Source organism: Malus sylvestris, chromosome 3 (genome assembly GCF_916048215.2).
Source record: "Malus sylvestris chromosome 3, drMalSylv7.2, whole genome shotgun sequence".
Classification (NCBI taxonomy): Eukaryota; Viridiplantae; Streptophyta; class Magnoliopsida; order Rosales; family Rosaceae; genus Malus; species Malus sylvestris.
In genome coordinates, this window is record NC_062262.1 from 3,673,992 (window position 1) to 3,697,739 (window position 23,748).

At 35.7% G+C, this 23,748-nt stretch overlaps 2 protein-coding genes across 2 annotated transcripts; one reads left to right on the forward strand and one right to left on the reverse strand.

Annotated features, from left to right (window-relative positions):
• Positions 1-461: 461 nt before the first annotated feature.
• On the forward strand, positions 462-9,303 carry LOC126616658 (peroxisome biogenesis protein 5-like). The gene is made up of 15 exons (XM_050284739.1): positions 462-826; positions 945-1,076; positions 1,178-1,334; positions 1,972-2,165; positions 2,423-2,674; positions 3,262-3,384; positions 4,002-4,163; positions 4,964-5,157; positions 6,322-6,568; positions 6,829-6,913; positions 7,181-7,290; positions 7,469-7,693; positions 8,243-8,308; positions 8,596-8,690; positions 8,784-9,303. The coding sequence occupies exons 1-15, from the start codon at positions 710-712 to the stop codon at positions 8,860-8,862; spliced, it is 2,238 nt and encodes a 745-aa protein (XP_050140696.1). The 5' UTR covers positions 462-709; the 3' UTR covers positions 8,863-9,303.
• An 8,195-nt stretch (positions 9,304-17,498) lies between these two features.
• On the reverse strand, positions 17,499-19,707 carry LOC126616659 (scarecrow-like protein 18). Its single transcript, XM_050284740.1, has one exon. It carries the CDS (start codon positions 19,508-19,510, stop codon positions 18,134-18,136), a length of 1,377 nt encoding a protein of 458 aa, XP_050140697.1. The 5' UTR covers positions 19,511-19,707; the 3' UTR covers positions 17,499-18,133.
• Positions 19,708-23,748: the final 4,041 nt, after the last annotated feature.

Genomic DNA, 23,748 nt, shown 5'->3' on the forward strand with positions numbered 1-23,748 from the left:
TCCTAGTTGGTGACTTCACTCAGTTCGTTGCAGGATTTTTCTTTTAATAAGGACAAAAACGGTAAAAATACTCTCAAATTAATAAAGCTAAAATAATTCAATAAAAATTAATGATGTTTTTATCGCTTTTCATATTTAACAGAAACTTTTACGAAATAACCAATATAATTGATTTACAATCCTAAAAACCAATTTTATCGTTGCAGGATTTTTCTTTTAATAAGGACTTATACAATTATACCAACTTCATAGAATATTTTAAGCTAAAAAGCCATATAATAAAAGAAAAATTAATAAAAATGATTTGAAAATTTTAAATTTTAACGATAATAACAAAATAAAAGATAAAATAAATAATACTAAAATTAATTTTTTAATAAAAATATATAATTTTTTATTAAAATAAAGAGTAACGTAACTTTTCGTTAAAGTTCTCTAAAATAAATTATCTGATAACTTAGACAGACGTCACAGACCAAGAAGAGGAACTGAAACAGCCATCAAAGCTCTCTTTCTGCTGTAATCCCCTCAATCCAAATCCCAACAAACACACTCATCATTTCTTCATATTTTTCCGGTTGGTCTTTCTTGAATTATTATTTAAATAATTCACAGAGAAGAAAAATACACAGAGAGATATTTACACAGTGGGTGGCGGTTGTATTGTACTTCTGGTGTGGATTGAAGAGGTAGAAGAACATCGGCCGCCATGGCGATGCGCGAGCTCGTGACCGGCGGAGCAGCTTGTGCGGTTCCGGGCCAATCTTCTTCCTCCAATCCTTTCGGCGCCCTCGCCAACGCCCTCATCGGCTCCTCCTCCAAGCAGGTTCGTCTTCTCTTCCTCCTTTCAGTCTCTCTGTATTTCATTCGTTTCGATCAGCAACTCAGTCGGAAACGGCGGCGACGGCGTCGTTTTGTTGAAATTCGATTTAATTTGTGAACAGGAGGGGTTGAAGGAGATACCTTCGTCGACGCCCACTGCTTCCGAGCCGCAGTTTTATCCCGACGGCCATGGACACCTGCAACAGCTCCCCGGCTCCGAGCTCGACCAGCCGTTTATGCAGCCCCGCACTCAGGTTTGACTTCCAAAGCTCCAATCTTTGCCCACTGATTTTACTTCTGGTATTATAATTTACTTACCTTTAATTTTGCTTACTTAGCATTCGTTTTGTGTCAGAGCTCGGAGTTTCTTCGAAACTTCAACTCGGTTGATGGCAACAGACTGCTTGACAATGCGTGGGACGAGATACAGAGTTCTCGGCCCGAGCCTATGCATATGCCTCAACACGACCGCATTTATGATATGAGACCTCAGCTTCAACCGACTTTGGATGGTAAATTTCTCGAAGTGCTTGTCTTTGTAGTATTTACCTCTTGATTGTTGCACTTCATTCACAACCTGCTAGGCCTTCCGCTTTGTCCATGTATTTTCGCCTTTATAAGTAAGTAACGAGTGAACGACATAAATGGCAAGATTACTTGATCAAGAATGGATATTGGTTTCTATGTTTATCGACATTGGAGATTGGTACAGTTGCTTGTGGATGAGTGTTTGTCAGAGGCTTTTATGCCCAAAACCTGGCATTTGAATAAGAAAAAACCACATAATAGGCAATACTTTGGAGTTTTGGATTTCGGTGCTGCTACTTTTAATTATTTTATATCTTGAAACGTTTAACTCTGAAGTGAGGTAGAAGCTTGAAGTTTTAGTTTTTTTCTTTTTTTTTTTCAATTTCCAGTTAATTTTATAGTTCAACCAGAAAAAAGGAAAAGCTCTTTTGTTTTACTTCTCTTTTTGGATGAGTTGTAGGTTGTTATCTTCCCGCTTTGTGTAGTACTTTATGCTTAGCCTAAATGTCTGGTCGTTGCTTCTGATCAAATAACCAGGAGTAGTGTCTATCCTCAGCATAAAGGATTATTAATTTATTTTGAGATTTATCTATATTTTTCCCTTCTAAATATGTTTTACAGGGCCACCACAAAGGGTGTTGTCAAGCTTTTTGCACTCATTTGTTGAAAGTAGTCGTGGTGGAATGCCTTTTCGTCCCACTCCACTTCCAGTGTTAGGATTGTCTGCTGGTGACAAACAATGTATACGTGATCGCACCAGCATCATGGCCCGGCACTTCTTTGCTGATAAAAGTGAAGATTTTATTAATGGGCAGGTTTGAAGTTTCTCTTACCTATGTTATATTGGAATTTGTCTGTCGTAAATGAAATGTATGTTCTTTTCTAGCAGTAACTGTCAGCTTGGTTTTGTTTATGAGCATTCGATAGCGCATTTTCTGTTGCCTCATTGTCATGTTTTTGCTTGTCTTTGGGGTTTGTTTCAGAAGTTTGTATCTTGAGTTGTTCCTTTTCTCTCCAACGAGAATCATAGTCTCAAGAGTTTAGGTTAATTTTGTATTTTCTATTTTTCCAGGTCAATGCACTTTTATCTTCTTTAGATATTGACAGTGATGTCAACAGTAAAGGACCTCTGCCTGCAAGGTTTCGGGAACTGGACGATTATTGGAATGAATCCCAAGCTATAACAAAACCTGGTGCTCACGCTGCGCAAGGATGGGTCACTGAATTTAGCCAACATAGGTTAGATCATGGTGATCCCAATACGTGGGCTCACTCATTTGAGCGACAACATGGTGCCAATGGTTGGGCTTCTGAATTTGAGCAGGTAAAAGAGTATTGTAGCTTGTATGTCAATTGCATTCACTGATTCTATACTCACTTGCTATTGATTGACCTTCATAATGTGATGGAGAACGACACTGGCAATTATTTCTTGCTGTCATCGATTTAGTAACCAAGGAGGTTGGAAAATGTGTACTTGAGTTAAAATTTGGTGGTGTGGCAATATATTAGTTTTTTTTTGGGTAAGTTACAATATTCTGGGGTTTGGGGATTTTTCCTGTGCAGTGTATTGGCCTAGAACCAGGGGCTTGTACAAGATGAAGCACGTAGTACATGGTGGAGTATGCTTGTAATATAGAAGCACCGAAAAGTCTTTTAACCTAAGGAAAATAGAAAAGAAAAGAAGAAGAATATATAAGTTATGGCCCTTAATTAAAAACTAGGCTTACCACCTTAGTTTGGGTGCATCACACTATTGTATGTGAGTTGACCTTGAACTGAAAGTGTAAGACTGTTTATATGTTGCTTGATACCCTGTTGTAATAGGATTTGGATTTTAAAACTATAATCAATACAATTTTTATATGAGAGCTATATTGATGCATAATTTTCCGTTTCCCGTGGTTACAGGAACAGTCCCAGTTGATGTCTGCAGATCATATGAGAGGTGTAAATATGGCAAACTTAGCTGCAATGGAGCAAACTCGTATACTTGCAAATACGCTAGCTCAGAATGAAGAACCAAAGTTTCAGGTTTATACATGTTCTTCACACTATAGTTTCCAAGACTGAATTTTGGAACTTTTTTTTTATTGAATATTGCATCAGCAAATGACTTTTGGAATCAAGCATACTCTTTCCAAGCTTTTGCACGCCTTGTAATTGACTTATCGTTTTTGGCTGAACCTATTGGACTGCAATAGTCACTAGTCACAGAATCTATTATAAATGATGGCTAATGTTTGTAATATGTCATTTTGACACCATGTTTTACATTAGTGCTTCTAAGTATAACAAACATGGAATTACTAAAGATGATTCATCATGCAAATTCCCGTAAAAATTCTCATGAAATGCTCCAATTACTGTTAACTGTATTCACTGTTTAGGTGTCCTTGTTAGCTTGTGTCAACTTTTTTATTTTGTAAGCAGACGCTTACATGAATTAATCTCTGGATGTTTTGGCATTAAATAGCTCAGGGGCTGTTAATTATCATGACATGTAGTCAGAACCTTGTTCTTAAACAAATGATGGCCCCAATTACATGTGATTTGTTATGATGGGTATTAACGATGCAATGTAATTGCATTCTTGTTTTTTGGAATTATTACTATCGTCATTCATATATTTTACTTTTCGGGGTATGTAGAAGTCAAGGTTTCTCCAGTTTGTGTCAAAAATGAGTCGTGGTGAACTCATTATCGATGATAATCAAGTCAAGCCGGCAACATCATCTGGGGACTGGGCATCGGAATATCAACGGCAGTATAATGCGGGTCCTAGTTGGGCTGACGAATATGCACGTGGTGAGGTAGGAATCTGGTCTGAATATGAATATTTGTTCCCTAGTTTTATATTTACTTTCAGCATCTGAAATATACCAACCAATTTTGAACCCATTTTGCGATACTTTTCCTATTTGTACAAGCGATTCTGCCTAATTACTTATTTTGGGGTGTTCAGGTGAGGTGTTCATGTTCTGGTTTATGAATGGTATGAAGAAAGGGTGGGATGAGTTAGTTTCTGGGATGACTTGTGGTGCGGGATGACACATAAAAGAAAAGGGGAAGTGGTTTCCTCACACCCTATTTCTCCCATGCACAACCCTTTTTAGATCATAGGAGAATCAAGGGACGAAAATAAACAGTGGTGTCCGAGAATCATTTCACAAGAAAAACCTTATACATACAAAAACTAATGTAATTGAATTGGTAATTATAATGCATCTAACTTTTTGTACATATACTTCAACAAAGTTTAACATACATAATACTACTAAATTAATAATATTCTTCTATATGTTGGAGCGATCGAGCTTGTTTTGAAGCGGAAGAAACTAAAGAGGCTTAACAAAATAATGCAAGAAAATATCCTATTGTAAATTTGTGTTGCGACAAGGCTAGAAGTTCATTCTTAAAGGAAAATGAAACCCATTTATAAACATTTTGGTGGGTAAGTTGTTGTCACAAATGGAGAATAATAGTGATTTACATGATCCTTCTGTAAGGTGGTAAACTCATACATAAGCTTTTGTTTTTAATACCTTGATTTGTTATGCAATGAGTTCACTCCAGTTCCAATTTCTGCTGTCTGATTCTGATGGTTTTCCAGCTATCTCATGGACCCAATCAATGGGCAAATGAGTTTAATTCTGAACAAGAGCAGCATGGGTCAGTTGATGATCAGTGGGTCAATCAGTTTTCTAAGTTGCATGTCGATGACTGGGCTGAGGATTTTGGAAATCAGGTTGGTGAAGGACTCTTGGGGGACAGTTCTGCTGATAGCTGGGCTAATGCATACAATGAGTAAGTCAAATCGTTCTTTTTTTAAACAAAATGTTTTTTCTACTTTATCAGCATTATATTCTACTTTGGGGAAGTTGGTCTGATATATAATCCAATAGCTAATGAATGTGTCATATATTTGCAAAGTTACAGCAACAGTAACGTCTTGGCCATGTTTGTTGCCTAGGATTGGACTAAATCAAATAACTTACTAGATTTAAGGTACGTTGAAGTAAGAAATGAAGGCAAACTTCTAAATTTTTTCCAAGGTGAAAAAAATAGATGAATTAGTTACACGGTGTTAATATCCTACCATTTTGTGGGGTATTGGAAGGGATAAGTTTCCTTTAATGACTATTTCATCGACCTTCAACTTGGACAAAAGTGGAAGTTGGCCTCCATTTCTTCCTTCCATACCTTGAATCCAATGAGTTATTCAATCCAATCCTAGGCACTAAACGTGTGCCTTAAGTTTGCAGTTATTTCAATTAAGTAAATCATGCATTTCTGTTGGTGGTTTTGGTCTGTACATATATACCTAGTGCTGAAATGAATGCATCTCATGGCTAAACCGCTAAAGTACTAGAAATTCAAGTGATTTAATGTTCAAATATTGGTCCCCTTTAAGCATTACTCAACTTTATTTCAAAAGAGGAAAACTTGAGTAATAAAGAGTGGATTTTTGCAGTTCATGAGCATGGGCTTTGTGAGATTCCTCCCTCTCTTGTTTCTACTTGTATAGTTATCAACTTTGTATCCTATCTTTCAGACCAAAAAAAGAAAAAAGATTTATATAAGATAATGACCTAAGAGTTGTTGGTCTGGCAGTCAGGTCCTTGGTTTGCTCCCAAGTGGTCTTGGGTTCGACTCTCTCCCACGGTACCCACCTAGCAAAATGCTAGAGTTTCTCACTCCCCAAATGTTGTGGGGTCAGGTGGGGGGACCTAGTGATTAGTGAGGTCAAAGACTCGGATACACTAGTTTCAAAAAAAAAAAAAAAAAAAGAGATACTTAATGTGTTTGTTAATTTATATGTCTGTCTGTTTAAGATATTTCGAGTAATAAATGTTGATTCCATTCCTCGTTCATTAAACAGGCTTGGAGGACGTTGTGTTATTACTCACCTTCTATGGTATTCATTATTTCATCCTTTAAGAAAACTTATCTTCCTTGTTCGACGAGCAGGTACATGAATGAGCAAGTAGCTACGAAACAGCGTAATGATGCTGCAAGGGGAGTTTATGTATTTTCCGATATGAATCCTTACGTTGGTCACCCAAACCCACTAAAAGTAGGCCAGGAAATGTTCCACAAGGGTCTTTTGAGTGAAGCAGTGCTGGCATTAGAAGCCGAAGTTCTCAAAAACCCCGACAATGCTGAAGGTTGGAGGCTACTTGGAATAGCGCATGCAGAAAATGATGATGATCAACAGGTAACCCTACTATGTTAATATTTACCATCTAGCATTTACAAATTGTATACTTTTGGCATATTCCTTCTTTTTAACCCTTAGCATAGGTGGTCTCCATATGGTCATACTATATGAACTCCTGAAAATTTCATATAGCCGTACAACATGCTTTAAGTCAAAGAATGACCTTATTTCTACCCAGTGTCTGACTTATACTTGTGTTTCAGTGTGTTTTTACTCCATAGAATGACAATTAATGTCCTAAAATGTAATCTTTGCAGGCTATAGCAGGTATGATGCGTGCACAGGAGGCTGATCCAACAAATCTCGAAGTGCTTCTTGCTCTTGGAGTGAGTCATACAAATGGTCAGTCGTTCTTTCTCCATTTATAAGTAAAACAGTAGAACCTCATTTGAGTAATCATTACAGTTCCAAGCAACTGATCATAGTATCCACACCCCTGAAGCACACTAGTTGTGTGAATATTTATGGTCATTTTCTGTTTGCCAAAAAAATCTAGCCTTTTTCAGTTTGTAAAAAAAAAAAGGTGATTTTTTTCTTCAGAAACAAACTCTAGGAAGCAGATACTTCTCTAAAGTACTTAAAAACTGATAAGACTCATCAAATTTGCAGAAATGGAGCAGGCGTCTGCTTTGAAATATTTACATGGATGGTTACGCCATCACCAAAAGTATGGGGTACTTACCAACCCAGAGCTGTCTGATTCCTTGTATTATGCTGATGTAAGTGTTCACCTTTAGAACCTTTATGGTTTTGTAGGTCTTAATATTCCAAATATATTCGGCAGAGGATTTTTTTTTCCCCAGAATTGTTTTTAGCGCATATTAGTTTCAGGTTTGAATTGCTTAGTGCTACCCCTAAACCTATAAGGTATGAATAAACCTTATTTCTAATGCACAGGTTGCTAGATTATTCAATGAAGCTGCTCAGATGTCACCTGATGATGCTGATGTGCACATAGTACTTGGTGTCCTTTACAATTTGTCAAGAGAATATGACAAAGCTATCAATTCCTTCCGGACAGCTTTGAAACTAAAGCCACAAGATTACTCTCTGTGGAACAAGCTTGGAGCAACACAAGCCAACAGTGTTCAGAGTGCTGATGCGATATTCGCGTATCAACAGGTAATTTGGGTAATCAACCCTTATAGGGTTTCTTCTTTCTAACTTACCTTATATTTAAAATGCATATGAATCCCTTCATTCTGAAAGACTAAATGTAGGACAAAACAGTCACCTTAGCCACAGTAGCATATAAGAAATTGACTGCTATTTATAATACTAAGATAAACTTTTGTTAGTGAGTGTTAAGGAAAATTGTTACTCAGATGCTTCTTGAACTAGCGGCTTTCCAAAATTGTTCACAGACGAGTTTACAATTTTCCTGCAGCCCTTATTGTCATCGGTTGAGGATTCTCCGTCAACAATAGTTTTATCTTTATCTTTCCTTATTAACAAAATAAACAATTCCATAATTTTTGTTTATAGTTGTTACTTTTGTTTTGTTCCTTTCAATGGGCTTCAGTGCCTTTCAGTACATTATGTGATAGATGTACAGTTTTATTTAATACAAAGTGCATGTTTGTATTTCTGTGTTTAATTGACTTTCGCGAATATTTTATACCATCTACTTTGGACTAACTTTTGTTTTTGGTTCTTTCTCTGGGTATACAGGCATTAGATTTGAAGCCAAATTATGTTCGTGCATGGGCAAATATGGGTATCAGTTATGCCAACCAGGTTTCTTCCTACGCTTAATTCATGCTCACTATCAATTTGAAATTTTAGACGGGTAATGAATTTTATCATTTCCTACCTTGTTCCGAGTTTGAACAATGTTTTGGTTTCAAACTTCGATGCTGAGAGAGGGCGCTCAGTCCATGAATTTTGACTAGTTATTACTTGTTATTTGACTTTGTTATAAGTTATCAAACTGTTAGGATAGTGTCTCCCAGTGTCTTAAATTTGGGATCCGCAACATTGTCTGACCGGTTATTTTCTTTCTTCCCTTTTGGTTTTGCATCTAGGGCATGTATGAGGATTCCATACGTTACTATGTCCGAGCACTGACCATGAATCCAAAGGCAGACAACGGTTGGCAATATTTGAGAATTTCGTTGAGGTATGTTAAGTATCAAAAGGTAGGAAAAAATCTTTTAAGCCTCTCTTTGCAAGATACCTATTAAATACGTTACTATTATCGTCTTTGTTGCAGCTGTGCTTCTAGGAACGACATGTTGGAAGCATGCGATTCTCGGAATCTAGATGTTCTCCAGAAAGAGTTTCCGTTATAGAACATGTATCTATTTCGGGTTGCTGGAATGAAAAACCGAAACATGCATCCTCTGGTGCTCCCGCCGGAACTGTGATTTTAGAGAACATTCACCTTTACGGTTCATCCTCCGGTGCTTCTTAAGCAAAGTCTGCCGGTTTTGGTAAACATTATCCCGACAGAGGCGTAACTCGAAAGAAGAAGCGGGCCAATAAAAATTCATCGAAATGAAATAAGTCTCGGCACTTCAAAAATAAATCGTCGATGTGTAACGCTTCTTATGTATAACAGAAATCAGAATCATAGCTTGCATTGAAAAAGGATGTAAATTGTAATGGAATTAGGGTTTGTTCATATCTGCTGTGGTTATTTTGGTCACACTGTTGGTGCTCATGATTTTTTGTCAAATTTTTAAGAATTTTCAGAGTATAAAGTTGGAAGTATGCTAATTTCGCCGGTTTAAGAGATTTTGTTCTTGAATGCGAAGGTCCCATGTTCGAATCTCCTTTCCTCTAGGTTTTCTTGTATGTAAAAATAAATAAATAAAAATTGAGATTTACTCATATAAGTAAACAAAAAGAGTTTGATATGGCAAACCATTGACATGCCCTACATTCTTTTTTCTGATTTAAAAAAATGGGTACCTAACTTCTTGGAGTAATTTCAAATTCCTCCTTACCTCTTAACACACTCTGAATGACCATCTAAAGTTTTGTAAAGGATATCTATTAGGTTCAGTAGCGTTCAACGATGACACGGGCAAATATTAAGTGTGCTTTAATTCTCAGCTCTCAAGTCATCACTGGAGACTTGAACTCCAAATTGACAACATTTAGCTAAGCAAATTTATGGTTTAACTTGACTAAAATTAGTCAATTTAGGAGATTAGGACTCCAAATACATCAATTAGTGAAAACCAACTTTAGACTTGGCCATCTCATCATTTAATGCCAGTAATTTCATCACTTAATTTTGGTAAAATTCCTTGTGACCTATCAGATGTCTAATTTTCAAAACGTTAGATAGTTATTTAGAATGTTTTAATATGTTAAGTTTAATTTTTTATACCCTAAAGTTAAGAGTGGAGGACAAGGATCCTCTACGGATTCTTTTTGTGGGGATCCGGGGATCAATCTATCGTGTTCGTTCATCATATATCGTGCGGTCAGTTTTCGTTAAATATTATTTATATTCAATTTTAAATTTTAAAATAATTTTTAACCGCACAATATACGATGAACGGACACGATTGATTAACCATTCGGATGAGGATCCAAAGAAGATCCTATTCCAAAACTAGTCTGGAATTATTCACGGCACATCCAGTGGTTGAAGTCAACCATTAATGCTTGTCAAAATTGACCATGTGAATTCTGAGATACACGGATCTTTGTATCTTAATAAAGTGATAGAACCATCAGAGACTCAAAGGGCCATTTTGTCCACAAATCCCCAATTATACCTGCAGCTGCAACAAAATAATGTTGGGGAACTCATGATTGTAGTAAATTTGTAAAGAATCTCAAAGGCGGGATTGTTCATAAATTTTCTCCCAATTCACATTTTAACGTTAACTTTCGTGTCAATATTATAAAACATGAAAAATACTAAAGGAGACTCTCAGAAGTAGGACTCTCTGACATCTTATATTTTTTGCACAATATTTTATAATGTTTGCACGGAAATGAACTTTAAACTGTGAGGTAATATACAATTCATGGAGAGCTCCACTTTTGGAGAGTCCCTTTAGCATTTTTCATAAAATATTATGTAAAAAACATGAGGTAACATAAAATACATTGAGAGTTGCACATTTAAAAGATTCTTCTTAGCATTTTTCATTTGTAAAATCCCAAAAAATGCCTTTTTTTTTTTTTGAATCTTGTAATCATAAGATAACACATAATTCACTGTTTCATGAGTTCCCCCTATAAGGCTCCATGGCCTATAGACAAAAATTAACTGTCATGGTCTAATGATTCATTGTCCTCCTTGCGTGTGTGCTGAAACCAAAGCTAACCCAATGCCAGAGTGGTCTCTCTCACTCCAAATCAATCATTTGTGTTGGATAATGGAAGAGGTTCTGAATATCAATAAAGGAAGAGAGGAATCCATGGTAGCATACGAACATCCACAAAATCGTTTGCGACTGCTTTTGTTTAAAAGCTCATGCTTAAAACATTATTTTAGAAGCATTATTAATATAAGCATGTTGAAATTTTTATAAAAAAAAATAAAAAATTGAGTTCTTTCTGCAAAAGCACCTAACAAGTTTTCTCCGAAAAATGCTTATATGATAAAAATTGTAGTTTAAGTTTTTCTATTAAACGTACTCAAAAGTATTTTTATTTGTCATATGACAATACATTTAGTCATTCTAAAAACAAATCCAAACAAGTTATCGTCTTTCCTCAATGTGGTTAGATGCACTAAAGTCAAGATTACCTACAACATATCGTAAATTATAAAGTCAAACTATGGACAACTTATAAATCATGTATCAATATAAAGGACAAGGATTGTCTGCCCTCCTTTTTTTTTCATGCCCTTCCATGCCCTCCTGTTTTGTGTTGTCACGGTTAAGCCACGTTAACATTTTATATTATTTTTTTATAAAGATAATAAGACAAAAATAAATAGTAATATAAAATATTGACGTGTCTTAACCGTGACCACACAAACAGAAGGGCATGGAAAAAGGGAGGGCAAACAATCTTTGTCCCAGTATAAAAGTACAGTTAACCGGATGATTTAATAAAGAAAGAAGTAGAAACCAACCACACACACACGCACTGAAAACTCATCGCAGAGAGTGTCTGGTCTCTTCTCTTGCTTTAACTTCTTGTGCACGGCCAACCACAATATCCATCCCTATCCCCCTTTGGCATATATAGAATTAACGCCACCTACGTCCATCCCCAACCCACCATTCATTATTTTCTGCACTCTCCATCCACATATAATATGAATGTGTATGTATGTATGTACAAACTGATAGCTCTGGTTGTAGTAATATTAATCGATTTCTATACATACGTACTACAAACCCTAAATAAAGCAAATTAATTACACACACACATATATATAACACAATTCTGGAGAATCTTGTCTGTCCCTCTCCTCTAGCTGATCCTCGTCCCTTTCAGTAGTCATACCTTGTATATACTTTCACTACCATCATTCCCCCCACGCTTCATTGATTCATCACCATCCAAAACTCTCTCTCTCTCTCTCTCTCTCTCTCTCTCTCGTTGTAGGAAGTTTGATGTGAGAGAAGATATGATCAGAGAACCATTGATATCCTGAGCTTCAACAGTTATTATATAGAGTAATTTTAGGGGGACTAAATTTTTTAAATCAAATTTGCAAACTAAATAATGTGATTGTAGATGATTGGATTATTAATTAAGTATCAATTAACGTGTTTGTTTCTTATTGGTAAAGTATCATTTGGTTTGTAATTTGATTTGAAAATTTTAATCTTCCTAACATTACTCTACTTTATATTATTGTGTGTGATCTCCATGGACAAGTATATCGCTAGGGTTAATATTACTCATGGTGATAAAGAAGGCCTGACAATAGTGTTGTTCTTGTAGCTTAGCTATCTACTTATACATCAACATCCATATACTCACAACTGATGCACACCCTGATGGTCCCCAATCCCCTCTCTCTCTCTCTCTCTCTGTCCGCGTGTGTGTGTGTGTATCTGATCGACAACTTGAATTATTGTACCATATGTCGTTGGAGAAAATTAAAAAAAAATATTTCTACAATGCATGGTGTGTGTCTCTTCAATGCACATCACATTACGACTTCCCTACCCAACACAAAAGAAGAATTAAATTAATCGTAGAAAATAAAACAAAATAAATTTCTACAATGCATGGTGTGTGTCTCTTCAATGCACATCACATTACGACTTCCCTACCTAACACAAAAGAAGAATTAAATTAAGGGAGATGATTTGCACAGGTCATTTATTGCTTTTCACAAACTACTTTTTATTTTTAACCATTAAATTGAATAATGTAAGTAAAAATAATGATCAAGACTAAATAGAGATGTGTGAAAGGTTGGAATAACGTGTATTTATCATTTATTTAAATTTAAAAAAAAACCCTAAATCACTGGGAAAAGTGGGGGAAAAAAAAAATGGGTGTGCATGCCGTGGAAGAATCAGGTATGTATTCAGCGGACAGGGAGGTTGGGGACGATTTGACTATTTTCCTCAAGTAAATTAATGTAAGAGGTAGATGCCTCGAAAATTGAAAACAGATTCTTAAAAAAAAATTGATGCATGGAAGAAGAAGGGTAAAAGAGCAGCTAGCCGGTAAATGCTGTGAATAAGTTGAAGTTATCCTTTCTTTCCGCTCTCAGCTTTCTCTCTCCGAGTCACTTAACAGACACATGAATAGAAGAATAGCTAATAAAACATATGCATAGATAGGATAAGTGGCATACAATTTCGAGGCAAATTGGACGCTTGATTTCGATTTGTGCAAAATGTTTTATAGTTGGCTATTCCATGAAGAAGATACCCACTAACCATAGACTTGTATATAAAAATAGGGAATATGCAATGCTCCACGAATTAGAGGCATTTTGTCTTCTGCTGAATTTTCAAATTGGTTACAAATTTTGAATTGTGTAATGACTTTCTTTTTTTTTTAAGAATAAATTTGATATTGATAAGAGAATGGATTTTGTATGTAATTATAAGTAATTGGGCTACTTACCATACATCAATTGATTTATAGTGGAACCTCAACTCTTTTTATGGTATCAGAACAGGTTGTCTCATATGTGAAGTCAACGTCAACACATGCCATCTCCACATCACCAAATTTGTGCGTATACTAGGCTTGAAAATTCGTCACACGTGAGAGTGTTGTAAAGGTATAAAAGCTCAAGATCCAGCTCAAGCTCAAGATGTCTCAGATATTGCCACTTGTCAACAGATTAGGCAAACAATTGTTAAGTCTGTTATTACATGGTTGCTTAGTACTGGTTTGGTACTAAGGTGCTTTTATAAAAAGTGGGTATAAAAAAAGCTGAGCTCAAAAAGGTATTTGGTAAACACTTAAAAACAGCTTATTTTCACAGTTTTGGATGAAAAAAAAAACTGAAAACATGAAGCAGTAAAAATGAGTTTATTCTCACAGCACAACAGGAACAGTTTTTTTTCAAAGCACAACAATATCAAACCAATCTCTAAGCAATGTAGCTTGTATAAATAGGATCCTTGTAATGAACCGTGAGTTAATGAAATATAACAGAAAGCTTATTCTCTCTCTCTCTCTCTCTCTCTCTCTCTCTCTCTCTCTCTCTCTCTCTCTCTAAATCTCCATTGCTGCACTGCATACACTTCCTTCTTCTACTTCATATCTATAAGGATATGTTAAGAATGAATCTCACATTGATAAGAAAATGGATCTTGCATGTGCTTATATGTAATTAGATTACTCTCCAATAAATTGTATTTCAAATTCTTCTATGATCTAGAAGATCTTATTCCCGTAGATTTGTATTACTTGTGAGGCAAGTAAGCCTACTAAGTTTACTATAAATAAATACAAAAGTGATGAAAATCAACATCACCTAAATTACCCAAACTCTCTCTTATGTCGCTGTCCCCTCTCTCTACCTTTCGTTACATTTAGGCCACAACAAAAATAAACCTGAGTTTGTATGAAACCAAAAAAGGACGTTTGTGATTTTTTTTTTAATAACAATATCGTTAGTAAGTTAAATTATTAGTTATTAGGAAAAAGAAAAATCGGTAAGAACCCGTATTAGAGTGCATAAACATCAATCATTTCTTTACAAGCATGAAAACGAAAACATTGACTTTTATAGCAAAACCCAATATAAAAAAGGAATACATAGATTTTTTTTTTAAATAATTAATATTTTAATTGTCCATAATTAATAATATGTATATCAAAATTTTATAGTGCTCCGAAATATAAAATACTATTTAACTGTTGAATTTTTCTATTTCTAACCAAAAATCTAATAGTAAAGAAATCCAAAGTATATATCCGATACTATGAGAATAATTGAGAGACGTGTGATAGGGCCGGGCATCAACTCCCAAACATGTCGAACTAGCAGTGGCTAAAAAAAGGGTTAAGTTTTGTTTTGTCCAAACAAACAGAACACATTGGCCAAAAGGTTAGTCTGAATCAGATGGAAATTAAAGAAAAGATGGATGGATGGATGTCAATGCCATGTTGCCACCAACCCTAGCTATAGCCCTGAACCTGAACCTGAACCTGATTCCTCATCACTCAGTCATATATATATGCCCCAACACGCAAGCCCAACCTAAGGTAAGAAGCTCTTTGCGTTATTGCCATGCCTTGTAACCATCGTATCACTCATGTCAGTAAGCAACCAACCAAACTAGACATAGAACTTTTCTGTATAATTAACATACCTAGATAGAGCTTCTATATTAGCAAACCATAGATTTCATATTTAATTTAATATTTTAGTTAAATGGATGGCCTATTACATTTCCATTATTTACATAAATTCTTAAATTATATATATGCGTGTGTGGGTGTCCGTGTGTACACATTCTTTCTGAACCAATATTACCTACAGAAATGTATGCAAGTAACGTTAGGGCAACGTCTTTCTTACTAAGCAACATTAGGGCAAGGTTGACGACTAAAGAAAGCCATATATTAGGGAAAGGTGGATATAGAAAGCTAGATAGCTCGAACGTACCATTGTAAGTAGCTAAACGATTAATATATCCCTAAATTTACTTTAAGTGGAAGGTTCATTAAATCTAATTTCCTTTTGGAAAGTTATACAGGCGCGCGTGTGCAAGGAGATAGTGAGAATTAATTTTAGGGTTAGGTTAATTGAAGTGTGTGTGTATATATATACACACACAGGGATGAAGCAAAAAATTTAACTAAGAGAGGCACCTTAAAAAATTTGAGCTCCTTTTTTTGACAAATAAAGCTAGTTCTTTTACAAATGCTGAAAAAATTAATTACAAAATGCCTAATTTTATTACTCTATTGTCTAATTTTGTCTTTAACTGTTGACAATCTAATGCTCATTTATACTAATTAACCAGATACATGCAACTCAACAAGGTTTAGATAGTGTGTGAGAAAAATATCCAAAACGGAGGGGCATTTAAAAACTAAAAGAGGATTTTCACTATTTTAGTATGATTAATTGAATAATTTGCAAAACAAAATAACATGGGAATGATTAATTGAATAATTTGTAATGAAATTAAAAAAAGGGATGAGAGGGGGATGTGCCCCCACTGGGCCTTACCTCCCACCGTCCATATATATATATTTAATAAAAAGGGGAAGTTTGACGAAAAAAAAAATAACAAGGGAAAGCTAGGCAGAGGAGATCATATATTTTTGTGTAAATAATTTAGTGTAATGCCAGAGAGATTAAATTTACAAACTAAATGATATATCACTAATAAAATCATTTAGTTTACAAAATTTAGTTTAAAAATTTAGTCTCATTAGTATTACCCAATAATTTATAAAGAGATTAATTAAGTGGTCCTTAATAACAAAGAGGACAGGAGAGATCCCTAGCTAGGCAGGTCGGTTTGGGGGCGTATGGTGATAGAGGAGGCAAAGGAGAGCATGATATGGTCTGTTTTGAGAAATTTCATGGTGTTGTTGAGGGGACAGACGGCATAAATTAGGGCAAAAAATAGTGCAAAATCAAAAGACATCGACAGGCATATACGGCTACTTAGTGCTATGTATATGCTCTCATGCACTTCCATGCCTCTTTAATCAATCTCGTGAAAGCACAACAACATTCATTGGAGGAAGGGAGACAAAAGAATTTTGGGGAACAAGGAGTGGTTATTTGCAATATTTTTACTACTTTAATTAAACAGTGCCCCTCTTTTCTTATAATTTATTGTTAACAAAAGAGAGAGATGATCTTTAGGTGTCCAAGGTGGGAGTGCATGATAGATAACTGATCAAAACAAAGTATTTGGCATTTCATCCAAAAGTGAAGTACATAATTATTAATTAATTGGCATTAAAAAGAAGGCATCTAATGAAGTAGCATATGTATAAACTAGTGGCCAAAATACTGAGTGATGTTTTTTTTTTAATAAACGATATTATCTATATTTAGGAAGATGAGATGAGTTTAACCTCACAATGTACCAACAATAATGTAGTTCAAATTCATCTTTGATAGGAAACGAACTTAAGACCTCTCACTTACAAGTAAAGATAAATATCTAGATCATAGTATTAAGTAGCTAAATACGAATGATTCTTTGATTTGAAGTTTTAGAAGGACATGCATCATTTAATTGTAGCCAGGAGTGAAAATGCATTTAGCTAAAAATTAGTCCTGTCCTTCGAGACTCAAACTTTGGAGAAAAGTAGCATATAAACTAGCTATATCAGGATATATACACGGCGACAAACAACCCCCTAGAAGAAAATGATGCTTAAAGGAGTTCAGATATTGAAACTAGCTGATATATTATAAAAGTCAATACTCAATAAAAAGAGAGAATTAGATATGCTCCCGTTAAGCCTTTAATTTGTTTGCTTCCAAATTAATGGCCAGAGAGGAATTGGTTACACAATTGATTAAATAATTACGCATAAGGAAAAAAACAGGATCTTAATTAAGGGGATAAATCCCAAAAAATATAATAAATTAAATAAAACTCAATATTTACGAGATTCATATAAAACAATAATTCATGATCAATTTCAGTCTCTAAAGAAAGAACAAACTGTGATATTGGAAAAACTGATCAGGAGCTCCCTCTGGCTGCGTGTCTTCAGTTCACATGCAACGTCCACAAAGATTCACCCTACTCTTTGCATGTATGCTTAGGCGGATCAGCTGAGTAACTAGTTAGGAATTTTAGGAATGTTTAGAGATAGGCAGAAGAATAAGGGAAAAAGAAAGAGTACTCTTCTCTTTGAGTAGAACAATTCAGTGAGTTCTTGAAAATACTGTAATGGCAGCTCTTGCTTCATAAATGCAGCTTTTTGTACATATAAAACCCTCTCTATATATGTATATATAGATATAAAAATATGATAAAAAAACAGCGGTGGATTGCCCTGGTAGAAACGGTTTTTCTCCTTAACTTACTTTCCAGCCCGATTCAAACCCTCCCTCTCCTTAATCTGGCTAATAAGAATAGTAATATAGAGATGAAACAAGAGGGGAAAGCTCAAACCTAGCTAGCAATATAGCTGAAAAATCAATCAGACACATACATATATGTGTATATATATTTGTAATTAGTGCCAAGAAGAAACAGAGAAAAGGGGACGATTCTGCCAACCTAAGAAAAAAGAGTCATTGAGAATCCTCAGCTGGTAACCCTCAGAAGGATAATGAAGCCGCAACAGAAGCTTCGCCTGCGAAAGCGCAAACGGACTCAAAGCCACATTCTCAAACCCCGCCCTCCGCAGCACCACCTCCCAAAACGTCTCGTACCTCTCGTGCCGCTGCTTCCTCTTCTCTCCTTCGACTCCCACCACGTCTTTAACCTCCCTTCCCAACCACTCCTCCACCGCCAGCCTCTCCCGGCTGTTGGGCGGCAGCGTCGCCTCGAGGGACTCAAAGACGGCGCCGTAGTGGTCGAGAGCCTCCACGAAGCGGTTAAAAAAGAGGGGGTTGTTGTGGTTGGCTTCTTTGTTGGCGACGGTGAAGACTTTTGGGTTCAATGACTTGATCTTCTGGAGAAAGAGGAGGAGGTCACGTGAGTCGTCCGTAACTAGGGTGTGGAGGTAGAGGACGCAGTTGACGGCTAGGGCTTCGTTTTGGTGGAGGCCGAGGGTTGAGGGGGAGATTAAGTCCGACGGCCGGGCTGCATTGTTTAGGACAAGGGGGTGGAATTGGAAGGCCAGGCCAAGTGACTGAGCGAATCTCAAGAGACGCTCACCGGTTCGGAGGAGGAGGGTGAGGTCGCGGCCGGTGGCTGTGATTCGAAGCGTGGGAGGTGGGTGGAGTGGTGAGTTGTAGGAACGCTCGACGAGGGCCTGCATAAGTGGGGGCCACTGGACGCCGTGCATGATGTCGAAGTCGAGGATGTGGATTGAGAGATGAGATGAGTCTATGGATTCGAGGATGGCTTGATTGGCCGTCAAGTGGCTAAACCGGATGAATGGGGTTATCTGGTTTAGGGTTAGGTAACACGAGTGGAGTGTCTCCTCGTTGTCGTCCTCCTCCTCGAGTAACATCGGCGGAAACAAGTAGTTGGAGGAGGAGGACGCGGACGCACTGGCGGCAGTTGTGAGCGCTGTCATTGGGCAGATAGTAGTGTGAGAGTAATTAGGGTTTGTATTGAGGCGGAAAGAGAGGGCTTTGACAAAATAGTGGGTTAATCTTTCGGTGGAGTCTCCGAAGGGAGAGGAGTTTGAGGATAAGAGAGAAATGAGGCGGTTGGCGGAAGGGAAGTCAAGGTGGGAAATGAGCTCGGCGCAGGTAATGAGTAAGTGGCGGAGGTGGGTTGGTGAAATGTTTGGAGATGTTGACATAATCAATGGAGGCTGATCAGAAACGTCGTGGTGGTGGTGGTATAGTTGTAGATCTGAGATATTGTTGTTGTTTGGGTGGTTTTGATGATCTTCTTTTTCTTCTTGTTGGATATGGGAAGAATTGAATGAGCCCATGAGCAATCAGTTGTTGGTGATGAGATCTTCACGCGAATGATCACTAATTATATATATTCTGATTGATCAGATGAGCTTTGAGCTTAGGTAGCTAGCTGCTGCTTTCTTTAATAACTTGTGATCTGCAGGAGCAATCATATATAGCTGTGGCAATAAGTAGCAGCAGCAAACTGGGATACCAGGTATATTTGGGGAAACTGGTCTCTCTTCCCTCCTCTCCCTCTCCTTGCCTACGCAAATTAATATATATAATACTACTTAAATAGTTACGTAAGAAATTAATTGCACTCTGGAAACCTGGAGCCTGCTCACAAGGGTTTGAAGAGAGAGATCATTTGTGATTATGGTTTGGAGAGAGTTATCATGCTCAGTTTACAACGAGATTAAGTAATAATTTAAATTTGTAAACTAAATTAGCAAACTAAATGAGGAGTCACCAATAAAAAATAAGTACGTTTATTAACGATTAAGTAATAATCCAATCATCAACTTCTATGTCATTTAGTTTATAAAATTTAATTTACAAATTGAATCTCCTTAGCATTACTCATGTGTAATCTACTATAGGAAGGGATTTTAATAAGATGTGATCTCATCATGTGTTATGCTGCTGGGAGCAGCTTTCTATGAGGAGGATTATCTACCAGAAGCTGAAATGCTTGCAGTAGTCAGTAACAGTGTCATTGTACACTGCATTACCCTCTCTCTTACAATTATTGCATAAACTTATTTCTCTTCTTGATACTTTGTATAATGATTTTACGATATATATTGTACTTGCTTATTACTAACAAGCCCAATATTGTTCTTGTTCCTAATAAATCTGATAACTGCAGAGTACTTACATTATGATACCTTAATTGTACACCTCCATGTAATCCCATATTGCAGCCTACTTAGAGTAACAATACGTGCAACAATGAATTGAAGAAAATTAATGACAAAAAATAATGAAAGTGTATAAGAAGTAAAAATAAGTGTGTGAATAACACTATCCTATGTATGTGTATATGTATGTAATCTGTTTCTCTCTGAGCAACAACAATGTACAAGATGTCTCTCTCTTTTTTTATCTATGACATTAGCATTGTTGATCACATTAACAATGGTGGGACCTCCACAATATACTTAGTTATTGCATGCACATGATGTTCTTTTTATTAGATATTTGGCATTATGTAAATGTTATCTAATGAACATTCATATTTAAATAAACTTCATTTAATTAAACTGATCAATAGGTTAATAATCTAATTATAATGTAATACTATGTTTATCTATAATTAATCAACTATTCAGATTTTTAAACATGTGTACAATATTCATACATAAAGGACATGTGAAATGGAGAAAAATACTATTTCTCAAACGTACATTGTCCAAATTGATTCTGGGTCAAGGAATCAATCGTTGACTTGGGAAGTCAGTTTATTCACTTGGATTATTAAATAAACACTCATGCTCCACAGTGGTTGCTAGCTAGCTCACTGTTGTGTTATGGTGAATGAATGCTAAAAAATAAAAATTCATGTATGAAATTGGGAATACAAAATATGTGAATAAATGTTTTTTAATAACAATGGATAATTCGCTCTTTGTAAAAGTGAGACTTTTTGTGTTAAAAAATGTCGTACTGATGTATCAGTAGTGTAAACCCTCAAAATTGATCATGCATTACCAAGTAGTACGTATGTGATAAAAAACGAAAATTAATAACAATGTTTGTGTGATTAGTAGTGAGCCGCTAATTCGTTTCTCGAAAATCAGTTTATTTAACGAGGTTTGTTGCATCTAAATTAAATTGAATTCAAAGTTAATACATGGAATAAGATAGAATAGTTTCCTAAAAAATATGCACACACATTGATCAACATGGAGTTTCTAATCTCATTGAATCTGTCAAATTCGCACATGAGATTTCAACTTAAGCTTGCATTCATGAAAGCTGAACAAATTAATTGTGATTTTCTTTTCTAAAATGAACAAAAAAAAATCTACAAAGCAAAGTCGTTGTATTTCCTCTCGTGGGTTTGCGGATATCCTTGTTTGAATCGGCCAATAATTAACTGAAACCTTTGTATTGTCATCTGTCACGTACCATTTGATTTGTTTGGGAAACACACACCTTGGGATTTGGGGAGCTTGAAATACAAGTTGCTTCCTCCCTGAAAAGTAATTGGATTGCAAAAATGGAAATTAAACCCTCGTTATATAAATTTCGGTAATTAACCGTATTCACTGCTCATGATCAAATATATAAATTAATCAGTTTGCGTGCGGAGAAGAATCAGTCTAGGTTTTGGAGGATAATATTTTTCGAGATATGATATCCACACATTCATTTTTACTTCATCCATACATTTTTAGTTTTCGGTCATCAGATCGGATGAATTGAAGAATATTAACAGATAGAAATTAACAAAAGGTGTGTGCGAAATAAAAAGAAGTATGTTGATAGCACACCCCTATCTTTCATTCATAGTAGGAGTACTTGGACTGTCACTGTCAGTAGGAGCATGGCTTTCATTCAGGTTTTGAATCTTGACGAATTCTTCTTCTACTAGGTTGTCCATTTGTGAATTATATATATGCAACAAGAAAATCATATTTAAAGAATTCTTTTTATTTAAAAATTTAGATACATGTGATTTGATGTCTCTTTAAATTAAGGTAATGGTAAAATTTGTTTTAATAAAACTATTAGCGGATGTCATCACGTTATTCATTTTCAAAGTCCCTATCTTCATTTTTAATTGTGTTACATATGACGTTAACATTCGACAGCTAACTTACGAGCAACGTAAGTAATAACTTATATAATTGTAATGACACTTGACATTGTTTTAGTGAAATAGTTTTTTAATATAGTTGTGGTTAGTTGTGGTCGTTAGAAGGGTATTGTAGTAATTGTAACATGTAATGATTTGGCTATATAAGGAATTGGTAGCATGTACTGTAAAACAAGGTTGTAATACATTCAATCAAAAGAATTAGTTGCTCTCTCTTCTTCTCTCTTTTCTTCGCTCTCAAGCTTTATCTTCAACTGTCAATACGGTATCATCGCCGATGTTGGCTTGTCGCCGACTCCGATCCTAAACGGGTTTTCTCCGCTGTTTTGTCTCTGATTCCGATGGAGTTTTCTTCGATTGACGCTCGAGAGAGTTGAAAGTTTTGAGAATCTTGAACTTCGATTGATGCGTATGGAGAATCAGGTGATTTCGTCTCTATGAATTTGTGTTTCTATATGTTTTCTACAATCTTGAAGCTGTGATCATTGGTATTGATTCGATATGCTAAAGATGGTTCGTATGAGTTGAAGATTTGATAATTTTTTATTAGAAATTGAATTCAAGAAAGTGTTATTCTTTCTGGGTTTTTGTCTTGGAGTATCATTCTCTAGGATTTGTGAAGTTGTTGAAGGTTACATTCTGTTAATTCGTAGAGAAAGTGTTATTCTTTATGGGGATTTTGTTGACGATTAAAGATTGTTGATTGGTAGAGAAAGTGTTATTCTTTCTGGTCATTTTGTTGAAGATTGAAGTTTGTTGATTGATAAAGAAAGTGTCATTCTTTCTAGGAGTAATAGTGTTTTCTTGGAGTAGTAGTATTTCTGGTTTTGAATCTTGGAGTATTATTCTCTCAAGATTGTATGTGTCAACTCAAGCTTTGGTTAGTTTAATTGTTTTCGATGGCATCTTCATCATTCAAAGTAAAGAACTTGTTGGGTATGCTTACTATAAAACTCAGAGATAATAATTTTGCTAAGTGAGCGTTTTAGTTTCAATCTATCCTTAAGGGATACAAAATGTTTGGTCATTTTGATGGTACCACTGTGTGTCCACCTAAATTTGTTGTTACTACTGAAGTTGGTATTACAAAGGAAATTACATATAAGTTTCTTGAATGCGAATCTACTGATATGGCTCTCATTAGTTTGTTGTTAGCTACACTAACAGATGAAGCGATGAAGTATGTTATAGGGTGTAGAATAGCTTTCGAGGCCTGATCCGATCTTATTGAAAGATATGCCTCAATTTCTAAATCTCGAGTGAATCACTTAAAGACTGAATTGCATACGATTTAGAAAGGTACATATACATACAGTATTGATAAGTACTTGCTGCGATTGAAAAACATTAAGGATCAATTAACTGCTGCAGGGTGAGAATGATATCATGATTGCTGGTTTGGCTGGTTTACCAAATGAGTATGCTGTTATTAGAATTGTTATATTGGCA